The sequence below is a fragment of the Rhipicephalus microplus genome, chromosome 8 (genome assembly GCF_043290135.1).
Source record: "Rhipicephalus microplus isolate Deutch F79 chromosome 8, USDA_Rmic, whole genome shotgun sequence".
NCBI lineage: Eukaryota > Metazoa > Arthropoda > Arachnida > Ixodida > Ixodidae > Rhipicephalus > Rhipicephalus microplus.
Window position 1 is genome coordinate 82,820,552 of NC_134707.1, and position 14,569 is coordinate 82,835,120.

Below are 14,569 nucleotides of genomic sequence, written 5' to 3' on the forward strand. Positions count from 1 at the left end.
CAAATTGGAGGCCTATGGGGTAACTGGAGCTCCATTAACCTTCCTGAAAAATTATCTGCACAATAGAGAATGCTCGGTGTACGTATCAGGCGCTTCTTCTGAAACTAAGCTAATCAATCAAGGCGTGCCCCAGGGGTCTATTTTGGGCCCTTTATTATTTATTATTTATATTAATGATCTTGTCGATGCAATTAAATCAACTCACTGCGTGTTATACGCCGACGACACGACTATAACTGCAGCTGAGGACTCTCTAACTGCTCTTACTTTACACTTGAATAACACACTTCTAGATATTAGTAAATGGTGCTACGAGAACCAACTTATTATTAACCCAGCCAAAACCAAGTTTATGATATTTAGGTCCGCTCAAAGGCCATTGCCTTTTCATCAACCCTTAACCCTAGGTCCTCACTCTATACCCACCTGTGATACTGTAATTTTTCTTGGTGTACATCTTGACTGCCATTTAAAGTTTAATCTCCACACTGATCACCTCAGAAAGAAAACTGCATTCGGAATTCGGGCTATAATAAAAGCTCGTGAAGTTTTTGATATAAACGTACTTATGTCTCTGTATTTCGCGTTCATTCATTCCCATATCATGTATGGTATCGCTGCTTGGGGAAACACGTATGACTGTCATCTATCACCCATTCAGAACATACAAAATCAGGCGATCCGCATTATCACTAATAGCTCACGATACTCCAGTGCAGGCCATCTACTCTAAGACAACAAAATCCTACCTGTTCGTAAGTTATTTTTTTATAGCATAGCCGTTCTTCTGTTTCAATTGCGCAATGCACTGTTACCGTTTGAGTTCATTGATTCAGTTTTCTTACAAAACAACAATGTAACCAGATTTGCAATGAACCTTAACTTTTTGCTACCCGCGTCGCGCACCAATTATAGAAAAATGACCACTGCCTATGCGGCCATTACTTTTTGGAATAACATGCCTCTTTCTGTTAAAACGATGCCCACATTGTCATCATTGAAAAAGTCGCTTAAAAGTTTTCTGTTAAATTAATAGCTGCCTGTATATGTGCATTTTGGGGGCTTTGCGTTTTTAGTTATGCCATTTAGATCATTGCATTTCGATCGACAATGTCCGCCACTGAACGAGATGTTTTTTTTTCGTTGTTTCTTTTTTCTTTCCTTATTTGCCTTGCTTTTTGTTGCCTGATGTGTCACTTAGCCTATAATAATTACTTATCACTCTATATTGTATAATTGATTTCCATTCACTCGTTGCTTGTTAACTTGATCTGATTTATTGATTGTTATAATGCATCGAGGGTCCCGTTACAGTTTTTAACTTCGGGACCCTCGTCGGGGGTCCCGTTACAGTTTCTAACTTTGGGACCCCCGTCTGTATAATAATATTACTGTACTACTTTTTTTGAAATGAATAATAAACCGAAACTGAAACTGAAACTGATGCTCTCGCTGTTTACAGTATGTGCAAAAACTTCACTGACATCATATCAAAGTGGCACTTATCCAAATTAATCACAAGACAATGCTCCTGAAGTCGGATAAAAACAGACGGAGGTGTTTGTAATGAATTCTTTTTGACAAGCTGGCTACCAGAACGCCATCAATATAAGCACAGACATATGGTAGCCCACAGACGACTATGTAAATCACTCGTTTGAATGTTTGCGCAGCATTGTCAGGCCGAATGGCATTCGTGAAATCCAAACAATCGAAAGAGAGTTGTGATCTTTATTTCTTAATATCTTCCAGCCTTATGAAGATCTGTCAATGTGTCTTTGGCAGAGGAATTTTCGCAAATATTTTGGCTACACGAATACTTGCCGTAAAATATGAGTGTGTGGCAGGGGGTGCTTATCAGGAATCGTCGCTGCGTTCAAACCACGACAATCTCCACATGGACGCCAATCACTGCTGTTATTGAGTAGGATTTGTATATGTGACGACCATACACTACATGAAAGACGAACAATTGATTTTCTGCATATGTTCTAACTCTTTTTGGCTATGGTTAATTTCTCTAGTGCCAGGCGACGAGATGACGCATGGCATGGTGGGCTACTAATAATGATGGGAAGTTCGATTATATGGCTTAGAGGTTTAGTCCAGGCAGGTGCAATGGTAAGGGAGGGAAACTCAGTTCATGCGGCTTAGGGCTCTGGAAAAACGTGGTGTGTTTTAAACGCGTATGGCTCGATGGAGAAAGCCACGTCAGACACTTTTGACCCAGTAGTGGAGTCAGAATCTACTTCTTTGCCATGCATACCAGGAGGCCATAGTCCACAAAAATTCGGCACTGTTTATTTTATAACTGAGAGAAGCGACTACAATGATCCACCTGAATATTCCTTCATGCTCAATCAGCATAACGGACTTCGACAGCATACGTTTAATAAAGGCGATAGTCTTGGGATACTTCAGTGCTAAAATGTTTGTCTGTCTGTAAGTCTACTTGTCTGTCAACCAAAACGGCTGAACTGGAACCACAATCACAGCGCTCACCAATATTAATATAATTTCTGCATTTGTACTTGTGTGATTGCTGATTAAAAAGCAAATATCGCGCATATCTGGGGCATACTTCAGAACTTGAGTTTTCCTTGTTGTCTTTTTATACTGGAAAAAGCATACATAACCAAGGACTGCAGCGTTTTTTAGGCTGCGCTGGCAATGCGACGCTATGCACGAAAAGGCGTGTTTTTCTTGCACTTTGCTATAAAGATACGGTGCTGCTGCATCTTCAAATCTAGAACATACGGCTTCCGAAACCTCGCACGGACGCCGCGTACTTGCTATATTTGAGGCGATACTTTAATTGTTCGAGATTACTGCCAGATGGCGCCTTTGTCTCATGCGGTGCCTCCAGAATCTAATTCATGGGTTTTCGCACATAATACATCAATTTATATTTTAATTCAATTTCTTCAGACGGAAGACTATCGTCTTTCGACGACAGTTGATGTCAAATTTGCAGATACGGGGCGAACGCTTTTGCTGCTGTTCATAGCTTGTAATGGCATGACTGGCCCACAGTTTTAGGGGTGAAGCTCTCAAGGGTGTCGGCTAGTGCGGCGTCGTCGTAGTTGTGGTAGCCAGTGCTAGTACTCGAAGCACGCACTAGATGGCAATGGCGCTGTGGCGCTCGCATCCCTAGTGCACGGATCATTCACTAGACAGTGTAGAGGCGCTGGCTCCAATCCGATTCATTCTGTAGTATGACAGCAGTGCATGGACGAATGAATGCACGAACGAACGAATGAACGGACGGACAGACAGACAGACAGACAGACAGACAGAGAGACAGACGCTTCGCCCCACTCATCATCATTCACTGCATGGATTTGCTTTGACTTTCTGTCTATGCTACGAGTGCGTAGTACGCTCCAACTGTTCTTGTGTCGACCAGAAACTGAAGTCCGCAGATGGAGTCTTGAACAAAAAACGGGTGACTTGGAGACCGGCGGCAGTCACTCGTCGCCGTTAGTTGTTCCCGATGCCGTTTCCCGTACAGTTACGTGGTAGTGTGCAACGCTGCCCAGATTGTCCGCAATATCGGTGGTACCAGCAGGCTGGCCGAAACTACGAACAAGATTTTGCAGGCGGATGTTGAAAATGCATTGGATATGTAGGTCGATATCAGTTGTAGCTTTGTCCAGGTCTAAAATGTCTCATGGAATCGCCGTCAGCCGTTGTGGTGAGGCTGTTCACTATGAGATGTGTGAGCCGCTGTACGTCAGCGCGAAAGTCAGTGATGACGTCTTGCCTTGACGAGGAAGTATTTGGAGTTGACGACCGACTGGTAGACCACGTCGCTGCAAAGCGTGGTATATGGGCGACTCTCGGAACTTGTATCACCTATCAGTATCTGAAAAGGCGCTATTTCGTATACCATGCTGGCGAGAGTGGCCAAACAGAAAAGAGTCATCATTTACCCTGTTGTCAAAACTGTTTTTAACTTGGGTGGCAAACGCTGAAAAAACAGTTCTTGTAGCAGCAAGTTTATTAAAGATGACGCTCGAGCACCGAGAAGGATTCACTCGGCCAACAACGGTAACCATCATAGAGGAGGGCAGCAGAGGAATATATAGGCTGCTACGTTGAGTTGAAAAAAACTACATATTTATTTCGAAGTGTTAACGCTCGCACTGCTCGCGCCTCCGGAGACTTCATCATCATCCCAGCCCCGGTACGTCAGCACACGACAGCAGGAAACTTCATCGCTTATCGTGCAATAAAGCTTTGCATGAAAAAAAAAGTTTATTATATAGAGGAAAAAGCAATACATGCACAGCTTTTCAATATCATCGCCATGGACAACTGTCTTGCAGTGGCATTGCCATTCGCTTCATAGAAAGAGGGTTGAAATGACCACTTGGCTCTCCAGGAAGACAAATGACACCAGTTCATTGGTCATTTTACTTCAATGGGTCAAGAGCTATGGGCTGAATATAATGGGCTACGACGGCTACACTCCGTCTGGACAACTAGCTTCATCCACGAAGGCAGCGTTGTACGAGCGGTGGGGAACTTCGCAAGTGCATTTATATACGAAAGCACGGTAAAGCACTGTTCCTAGTGTTATCGGTTTCAGGCTGGAAGTTTCATCGCACTATAAATTCTTCTCTTCTGCGTTTGCGTGGTTCCTAAGGAATGAAACCAAAATGGCGCTGCTTGATTTCAGCTTCATCTCGCACTTCGAAAGATTTATTCGCCAGATGCCATACTGTCCTGCGGAGACTTAACTCACAGCATTTCGCCTGTGGACAAAGATGCCGCCCTCTCGTTAAGAAGCATCATTTATGCCTCGCAGTAAAGGCTGACACCGCTAAATACATCTTGTAGCGTCGTCATAATCGACATTAAATATCATCTACATTTCATGGCCACCGCACTATGCCTCTCTCGCAGCTCATACATAGCTCGAGCTGCGCTAGAACAGAAAGAGTTCACTCGCCCAGTGTGCCAGACACTGGCAGCCGCTGCGGCTCCACTTGAGATCTTGAATACAGTGGCGAGATGAGCACGACCCGTCGGCCGCCTTCGGCGTCGTCTCACATCTTTTCTCTCGCCACTAAACGTCCCAAACCATCACAAGGCTTGAATGAACCACTAGAGAATGAGCTACATCACCAGACAATACATGGAACACCCGTCAACAGCTATTTCAGTGGGAGGTGATGAATGATTTGTATACGAAGCAAACATTTCCCCATACTCATACACTTTTGAATAGGCGGCGCCAATACGATGGTGGTCACGCGCCAGTACATGTTTGGCCCACATGACACCTTGGGGCAAATAACACCATTTGTGATATCAACAGCGGCCAGCCAAACACGTTGACCTTAGATTATCACAGCTATGCGCAGCGAAGCGCCTAGCCAACTAGAACCCATGGGTTTTTTTTTGGCCATCGAAAGTTTGATAGATGATTTGATATGTGGGGTTTAACGTCCCAAAACCACCATATGATTATGAGAGACGCCGTAGTGGAGGGCTCCGGAAATTTTGACCACCTGGGGTTATTTAACGTGCACCCAAATCTGAGCACACGGGCCTACAACATTTCCGCCTCCATCGGAAATGCAGCCGCCGCAGCCGGGATTTGAACCCGTGACATGCGGGTCAGCAGCCGAGTACCTTAGCCACTAGACCACCACGGCGGGGCGATCGAAAGCCTGATAGGCGTCTTCTCACCTTGTGGGATAGAAGGATACGGATTCTCGCGCAGTACAAGCAGTCTGAACCCGCTGCTTACTACTATGCACGTTTCGCATAGTACAGCATTCCATCGAAGAATATACGATCACGCTAGCTTCATATCGCTGGACGGAAATTCGTGAATCCACCAATGGGCAGACCACTCCTCGGTGAACTCACTCATGAGTCGGCTCACTCAGACTCACTCAGTCTTAGATTGAGCCATGAGTCTGATTCTGAGTTAGTCTGTGTGAGTAATACTTTTGTGAATCTGAGCTCGAGTGAGTTCACTTGAAGAAAACTTTCGTGGGTCTGAGTGAGTTCAGCTGAGAAAGAAATTGTCGACTGTGGGTCCGCGTGATTCAAAACTGCAATATATATTTCTTGAGTGAGCCTGAGTGAGTTACACTGTATTTTGCCGACTGAAGGTCCTATCTAGTTATCTTCAGCATTACTGTCAGCCTTACCCGGATTCCCGTTTATACTAACCTCTACTCACAGGTGTTCCAAAGCAGTGTCATTCATGCAACATTTCAATATTTTTCTATCAGAGGCGCAAATGATGTAGGAGGGGGGATGCCCTGACCTCCCGCCCACCAAGTTTTCATGGGAAGTTTTTCATCATTGTATCTTTTGCTCTCATCTATTAAAGATACTTTACTAATTTGCAAGCACCCGAACCTCATTTTTGAAAATACCACGTCAAACGGGGCAAAGAAGCGCACTGATTACATGAGATATTGGTTTAGAGCACTGATGACATTTTCGAATAAGCTAATTCTAGGATAACGCACTCGTGAGCCGAGTCACTTAGATTCACATCGAGTCATGAGTTTGAGTCTGAGTGAGTCTCGGTGAGTAATGTTTTTGTGACTTTGAGTCCGAGAGAGTCTGGTTGAAGAGAATTGTCGTGAGTGTGAATCCGAGTGAGGCCAGCTCAGGAAAAGTTTCGTGAGTCTGAGAGAGTAAAAAGCTTAAAATGTATTTTATGAGTGAGTCTGAGTGAGTTACACCAGTTTCGTGGTGGAAGGGGCTGACAACACGTCAAAGGTTTGGACCATCCTGGGCTCCCTTCTCGGCCAACGTCAGACCTACAACGAAGTTGCTCATGTGGCCCAACAGGAAGGCCTGAGCACGCAGGAGATCGCTGAACAAGCCCCTTTACTAATTTCCTACAGACATCCCTCTCCACAGAAAATACGTACCAGAAGGACGCAGGCCCTGAAGAACTGAGCCATTTATTAGCCATTTCACTATGCTCGAGCTAGAGCACGCTCTGCAGCATGTTCACGCAAGCAGTGCTGCAGGAGTCGATGGAGTCCGTTGCTCATTTACACAATATTTCCCATCAGTACTAACACGCTCTGCTTGAAGAGTTTAGTTGAGTCTGGGATGCTGGAATAGAGCCCTCCGTATGGAAGCTTTCGGTAGTCAGACCCATTTAGAAGCTTGGTAAACCATCACATAGCTTATCCAACCACCATCCGATCTGTTTTAATCATACGTGAGTGTTTGTAATGGAGGGCACGCTCGATTTGCTACTTTGACGATCGCGACCGTCTTACTCGTACAATGTGGAGATTCCGCTCTGGCCCATCGACTCAAGATGTACCCCTTCGCTTAAAGGATGTCTTCGAGCCTAACTTGGGACACCAAGGGACTGTTGGAGGAGTGGGCATACGCAACGCATTTGGTGGCGTACCACACCATATCATCATGACGAACGCAGGTGCCCTTGGGAATATAGGAAATATGTACAACTTTATAAAGGGTCTCCTGGAAGGGCGAAGCTGCCAAGTCAGAGTTAGCCAAGACGCCAGATTCGTACAAATCAACCTCGTAGACATTCCCCAGGGCTTACTGATATTGTTACATGCATGTTGACATTTTGTGGGACGATGCGCGTGTGTGCCTGACGAAGAGGACGAAGGGTGGTCTCCACTCGATCGCTGGTGAACCGGTCACACCATTACTGCTGGTTTTAAGTACATCTCATCCACAGCCTCGTCGATACGGCGTCGCGTCTTATCCCTAACATACTTGGTGGAGGTGGAACGTTCCCCGTCCTCACCACGAAGCTTCGCAGTGGCCGCACCAGTCAGTCTCCGGCCATGGCTACCAATGGCAACAACCCGTCAGCGTCTCCATCAGTAGCTCCAGCCAATGCATACCTGACGATGCCCTACCCGCCTGATCCCGGTACATTCTCCGCATAACCTGGGCTTGAAGTTGACTACTAGCTCCATATGTACGTGCGTGTTAGCCAGACACACCGATGGGACCCTACCATGATGCTCCCCAACGTAATCTTTTACTTGGACGGCACCCCACATGTTTGATTCGATGTCTATGAGACCAAGTAAACTGATGTGGGATGCACATATAAGCAGCACATACACAAAAGCCTATCGCCAGCTAGGGTTCCTGCATCGAAAACTTGCATTGGCGCCTTCTAATGTAAAACTGACAGTATATAAATCTCTCATAAGGCCGATCCTCGAGTACGCCCGCATTGTTTGGAACCCCCACCAAAAATATTGTTACGGCATATGTGATTACATTACTAAACGTAGCAATATCTTTCCAACAAATTAGAAATCGTACAACTCAAGGCCCTTCGCTTTATCTTTTCTAAGTATTCGAGGCATGACAGTGTCACTGAGCTGCGCAGGCGGGCGTGCTTACCGACCCTTGCAGCCCGTCGCCGTGTCTCTTCCTTAAAGTTTCTTTTTCTTTTGTATCACAACGGTTTAAACATAGATAAAGACAACTATACAAAGCTGCCTAACTATCACTCCCTTCATACCAACCATAATAAGTGCATCAGACTATTCATGTCACGCTGTGACACTTTTAAATATTCATTCTTCCCATCACCAGTGGAATAGTGGAACAAACTGCCACGTGAATGCGTTAATCATTACTCTGCAGATGCACTTTTTCGGAATGTAGAAAGCCTGTTTTATGAAGAGTAAACGCAACTTTTTTTTTATGTTGGTAAGCGCTCCCGAGCACAATGATCACTGTACCACCTGCTGATACCTCGATGATGTTTTGTGACCTGCCCACGATTTTATGCAATTGCTTTCATCGTTCAAGTTTTCTTTTGCCCAGCATCTTGTGATTCTGCTTTTCTGCTACGTGCGATATTTCCTGGTTTGTACGCGACTGTGTATATTTGCCCGCCCACCCTGTATGAGCCTCAGAAAGGCTTACAGTATTAAAAAAATAAAAATAAATCCCCAGCTGGGATATCTTCAAGAAGCGACTACGCGACATCTTTGGGGACCCGTCCGGTCGTCAAATGGAAGCGCGAAAAGAACTCGCCACTCTTGTGCAGTCCTCAACTGAGTCGTATGTCTCGTGCATAGAGGACGTGCTCCCATTGTGCCGCAAAGTGGACGAGCAAATGACAGAGAGGGACAAGGTGGGTCACATAGTCAAGGGCACCGCGGACGACACCTTCAACTTGCTCGTGTACACTTATGTCACGACCGTGGATGTGATTATTAAAAAATGCCGCCACTTCGAAAGGGCCAGAAGCCGCCGTGTCCTGCCTCAATTTACGCGGCTACCAAACACGGCTGTTACATCTACCTGCACCGATCTCAGTGCCGCACCACCCATGCAGGTTGCGCCAATAAACACCACTAATCATCACTAATCATCACCCATGCAGGAGGACGTGACACGTATAGTTCGACGGGAGCTTAAGGCGTCAAGTCCGGCGCCATTTTTTAGATGCGGAGCATCTAATACTCGAGGCTTGTAGTGCGGCGCCGTCCGCAAGCTTCCTCCTCCTTCTTCCACCATCTGTGCATCCCTTCCTCCTCTACACACCGCGCGCGCTTCACTCCTCCACCATCTGTGCACCCTTCCTCCTCTACACACCGCGTGCGCTTCTCCTCTTCACGAACATTCGCTAGCTGTATAATGTAGCGCGCATGCGCCGTCACGCTTCGAGAACATCGGCAGCTGACGCGCGCGCATGCGCCGTCGCGCTTCGAGAACATCGGCAGCTGACGCGCGCGCATGCGCCGCTGCGCTTCTCCCCCTTCTCGAACATTCGACAGCTGACAGCGCATGCGCCGTCGCGCTGTATATATACTCAAGGTCGGCGCTCGCTCGCTCAGTTGCCGCTCGTCGGTTGGTTTGTACGGCGCGTCGACGTCCAAGGTCGCGGTGAAATGAATTCCAACGAATCCACAAACACAATGATCGACGTCCATTCGACCAGCACCAGCTTTCGCATACGTGTGTACGTGTTCACTCATTTAACACCCCCTCCTACAACCACGTTAACCAATTTAGCCATCGACCCAAGTAAGTCGCACTTTAACACCCCGTTAACCAATTATATGCTCCGCATCCTCCTCAGTGTTCCCCCGAGGGAAGCTGCGGGCAATTTTTCACTTCCACTCGACCATGGCGCCGCACAAACGCCTCGTGTGGTCTCTGTTATTCAAGCCGCCATAAGGCAAGAAATTGCAAACCTCGGTTTTCCTGTGGCCTGCTCTGTCTCCCGAATCACCTCCAGACCGATGACAATAAATGCTTCGCGCCATGACTCATATTTTCTTCCGCGATCCCGCAATCCGACGTAATGGAGAACAGCAGACGACAAGCCAATCTGCTTCCGCTGTCACCGAGTTGGCCATGTCTCCCGCTACTGTCGCAGCACTTGGACGCCCCACCGTTGCAGCCAATTTTCTTCTTCTCCTCGGCTATACGCAGACCCCCATCGGGATTCACCTCGCCGTGAGTATTCTGCTTCCGACGCCCCCTAACTGCCACTCTACCGCTCGTTCACCGTCACCGCAACGGCGCCGTTCTCCATAGCCCCAACCCCGCCGCTATCCATCGCCGACTAACTATGGATCTTCCAGGATGAAAAACTAGATTATGCAGCTCCTGGAAGTAGTGCTGCATCAAGTGCGATTGATCCAAATCCTCCGTCGACGCTCCCCAATAATAAGAACTTGCTAGAAGTGCGTGCGGACGGTCTTTCTTTGACGGCTTTAGTTAACACTCGAGCTAAGGTGTCTATAATGAGTGCTCGTCTCTGTCGCAACCGCAAAAAAGTACTCGTTGTTGATGGTGATTATGTCGTCACGCCTATTCCTGATGTTCTCCTGGCGCGCGACATCACTGTGCCACACTCAGTCGTAACCATGGCCTCAAACCGAACATGTCTGCCAATTATCAATTTTGGTTTCACGAAGCAAGTACTGCCACACGAAATTTCAGTCGCCAACTCGACCCTTAATAGACGCCCACGTCACTGCTTTTGCGGCAGACGCACGCTCCGATATTCCATGTCACCCGCAGAATGCCACATCACTCGATGAGGCCTTGCGCCCCATGATCAAACTGAAACTGAAACCTGAGCAGCCTGGCGCCCCATTCAGCCTTCTGGCTTCTACCGCGACATATTTGAAATTGACAGCAGTCCACTCGGTCAGACTTTCTCCTGAAGCACCGCATTAATACAGCTGATTCTCCCCCCATTCATCGCTGAACATACCGGGTTTCTGCCACGGAGCGTAAGGTAATTCAAGAAGTCAACAAGATGCTTGCCAAAAAAACTATTGAACCCACCTCGAGCCCCCGGCATCTTCTGTTGTACTCGTTGAAAAGAAAGATGACACGTGGTGCTTCTGCTTTGATTACCGCCATCTTAATCGAATCACGAAAAAGAACGTTTACCCTTTGCCCCGAATTGATGACGTCCTCAATCGTCTCCACGGCCCGCGATACTTTTCTTCAATTGACCTACGTTCTGGCTATTGGAAGATTGCGGTGGACGAGAAATACCAAGAAAAGACTGCGTTTTCAACTCCGGATGGCCTATACCGATTCAAGGTGATGCCGTTTGGACTATGCAACGCCCCAGCCACGTTTGAGCGTATGATGGACTCGCTATTGCTAGGGTTCATGTGGTCAACATGCCTGTGTTACCTGGATGATGTCCTCGTATATTCGCCTACATTTGAGACACACCTCTAGCGTTTGTCACTGGTTCTCGAAATCTTCCGCACTCCTGGCCTTCAACTGAATTCGTCGAAATGTCATTTCGGCCGCCAGCAGATTACGGTGTTGGGCCACCTTGTCTACGCATCAGGTGTGCAGCCTGACCCCGAGAAAATTCCTGCCGTCACGAGCTTTCCTGTACCCCAGTCTGTCAAGGACGTCCGCAGCTTTGTGGGACTTTGTTCCTATTTCAGAAGGTTCATCAAACATTTTGCAACGATCGCTCGACCACTCACCGACCTTCTGAAGAAACACGCGACTTTTACGCGCGGTGCCACTCAAGCTGCCACTTTTTCTCATCTCATAACCCTTTTCACGACTCCACCTGTATTGGCCCACTTTGACCCGACTGCTCCGACAGAAGTCAGAACTGATGCGTGTGGTCACGGCATTGGAGTCGTCCTAGCCCAACGCCAGCGGGGATACGACCGAGTCATCACCTACGCTTGCCGCCTTCTAACAGCTGCCGAGCGCAACTATTCAATAACAGAGCATGAATGTCTTGCTTTTGTTTGGGCAGGCATGAAGTTTTGCCCATACTTATATGGCACGAGTTTCTCTGTAATAATGGACCACCATGCGCTATGTTGCCTTTTGTCACTGAAGGATCCTACTGGCCGGCTTGGGCGCTGAGCTCTGCGACTGCAAGAGTATACCTACACGGTGACGTACAAGTCCGGACGTTTACATCAGGACGCAGACTGCCTGTCCCGCTACCCGGTTGCTGAGTCGAGCACTATGCGTGACACCCACACCGAGCCTTGCGTCTTTTCCCTTTCGCAAATGACATGCATCGGTGACGAGCAGCACCATGATGCATTCTTGCGGGCTATCATTGAGCGCCTCGAATCACCATCTTCCAATAAGTCCCATCGTTCATTTGTGCTCCACGATTGTGCATTATACCGCCAAAGTTTTGAGCTGGATGAACCGGCCCTGCTGCTTGTCATTGGAAACACCTTCGCTCGGAAGTTCTACATGAACTTCATGAGCTTCTGACTGCTGGTCACCTTGGTGTGTCACGCACTTACGACCGAATACGCCGGCGCTTCTCTTGGCCAGGGCTTGCACGCTCAGTCAGAAGATACGTTGCGGCTTGTGAGAAATGCCAGCACCGAAAACATCATTGACACTTCCCGCCAGATGCCTTCAACCACTTGACATTCCTTCAGGACCGTTCTTCCACGTTGGCTTGAACTTACTTGGCCCTTTCCCACTGTCTTCCTCGGGTAACAAGTGCATAGCCGTGGCCACCGACTACGCCACGCGTTATGCCATCACACGAGCTCTTCCATCAAGCTGCGCCACAGATGTCACCTACTTCCTCCTCAAGGACGTTATTTTGCAACACGGAGCCCCACGGCAGCTGCTTACAGACCGTGACCGCACCTTTTTGTCGAAGGTGATAACCGACATCTTGCAGTCTAGTCAAACGAGACACAAGCTGACTACGTCGTACCACCGCGAACCAATGGACTCACGGACCATCTAAATCGAACACTTGCAAACATGCTCGCTAAGTATATTTCTACCAACCATACCGACTGAGATCTCGCGTTGCCGTACGTCACATTTGCCTACAATTCTTCTCGCCATGACACTGCCGCTTACTCCCAATTTTTTTCTGCTGTATGGTCGAGAATGTACATTGCCCCTAGATACAGTCATTTCGTCTACCGTGACAACGACCAGCGAATATGCCCTTGACGCTATCACTCGGGCTGCCCACGCACGCGAAATCGCCCGCACTCGCTTCCTAGCCTCTCAAGAGAACCAGCGGCGTTTGTACGATCAACGGCACCGCGACGTGCACTTCTTACCCGGTTTATTGGTGCTGCTGTGGTCCCCGACCTGTCAAGTCAGCTTGTCGGAAAAACTTCTTTCCCGCTACACAGGTCCATATCGAGTCCCTCGTGAAATTACTCCTGGGACATACGAAATTGCCCCTGCTGTCCCATCGCCTTCAACTGCCTCACAGACCACCGATATCGTACACGTGTCACGCTTGAAGCCATACCACTTTCCCGCTGGCGTGATCTAGATGCGCCGAGACGGTGCTTTTGCCGCCGGGGATTATGCTACATGCATGTTGGCATTTTGTGGGACGATGCGCGTGCGTGCCTGACGAAGAGGACGAAGAATGGTCTCCGCTCGATCGCTGGCGAACCGGTCACGCCATCACTGCTGGTTTTAAGTACATCTCATCTACAGCCTCGTCGATACGGCGTCGCGTCTTATCCGTAATAATATCTTCCACCACCCTTACGACGGTCATGTACCAGCTATTAAGACGCCTTGTGGACGTACCAGGCCGGAAACACGTAGTGCATGCCGACGATGTAACCGTGCGCATGCATACCGGATATATCGGTGAGAAGGAGGATGTCTCAAAAAAAAATTGCCCGCAGCTTCCCTCGGGGGAACACTGAGGAGGATGCGGAGCATATAATTGGTTAACGGGGTGTTAATTGGGCGTGGCATACTGCTTGGCGCGCCACGCCGCTACCTCGGCGCGCTTGCGCTCGCGGGCAGCATCGGGATCGGCCTCTCGTCGCCGACGCTTGCACTCGGCTTCCCGTTTTCGAAAGTCCGGGTCCTCTTGTCGACGCTTACGTTTCAAAGCGGCCGAATCCGGTGCTGCTGCTCGACGCTGACGTCTCTCAGCGGCTTCACGTTCTCTAAGTTGAGAATCTTCCGCTCGACGCCGAAGTTTACGTTCGGCGTCGCGAGCTCTTCTCCGCGCTGCCTTGTCTTCGGACGACTACTTGGTTGCGGTTCCGCCAACACTTTGGCCGGCGCTGGTCGAAGGGACGTCGATCATTGCGACCTCGGACGTCGA

General features: G+C 48.3%; 1 protein-coding gene across 1 annotated transcript in view; it reads left to right on the forward strand.

Moving 5' to 3' along the window:
* The first annotated feature begins 580 nt into the window (after window positions 1-580).
* The window catches only part of LOC119165647 (uncharacterized), a 103,102-nt gene continuing 89,113 nt past the window's right edge, over window positions 581-14,569 (forward strand). The window contains exon 1 of the mRNA XM_037417752.2: window positions 581-755. Within this exon, the coding sequence (XP_037273649.1) occupies window positions 609-755 (147 nt within the window). The 5' untranslated portion in view covers window positions 581-608. The remainder of the gene's footprint in view (window positions 756-14,569) is intronic.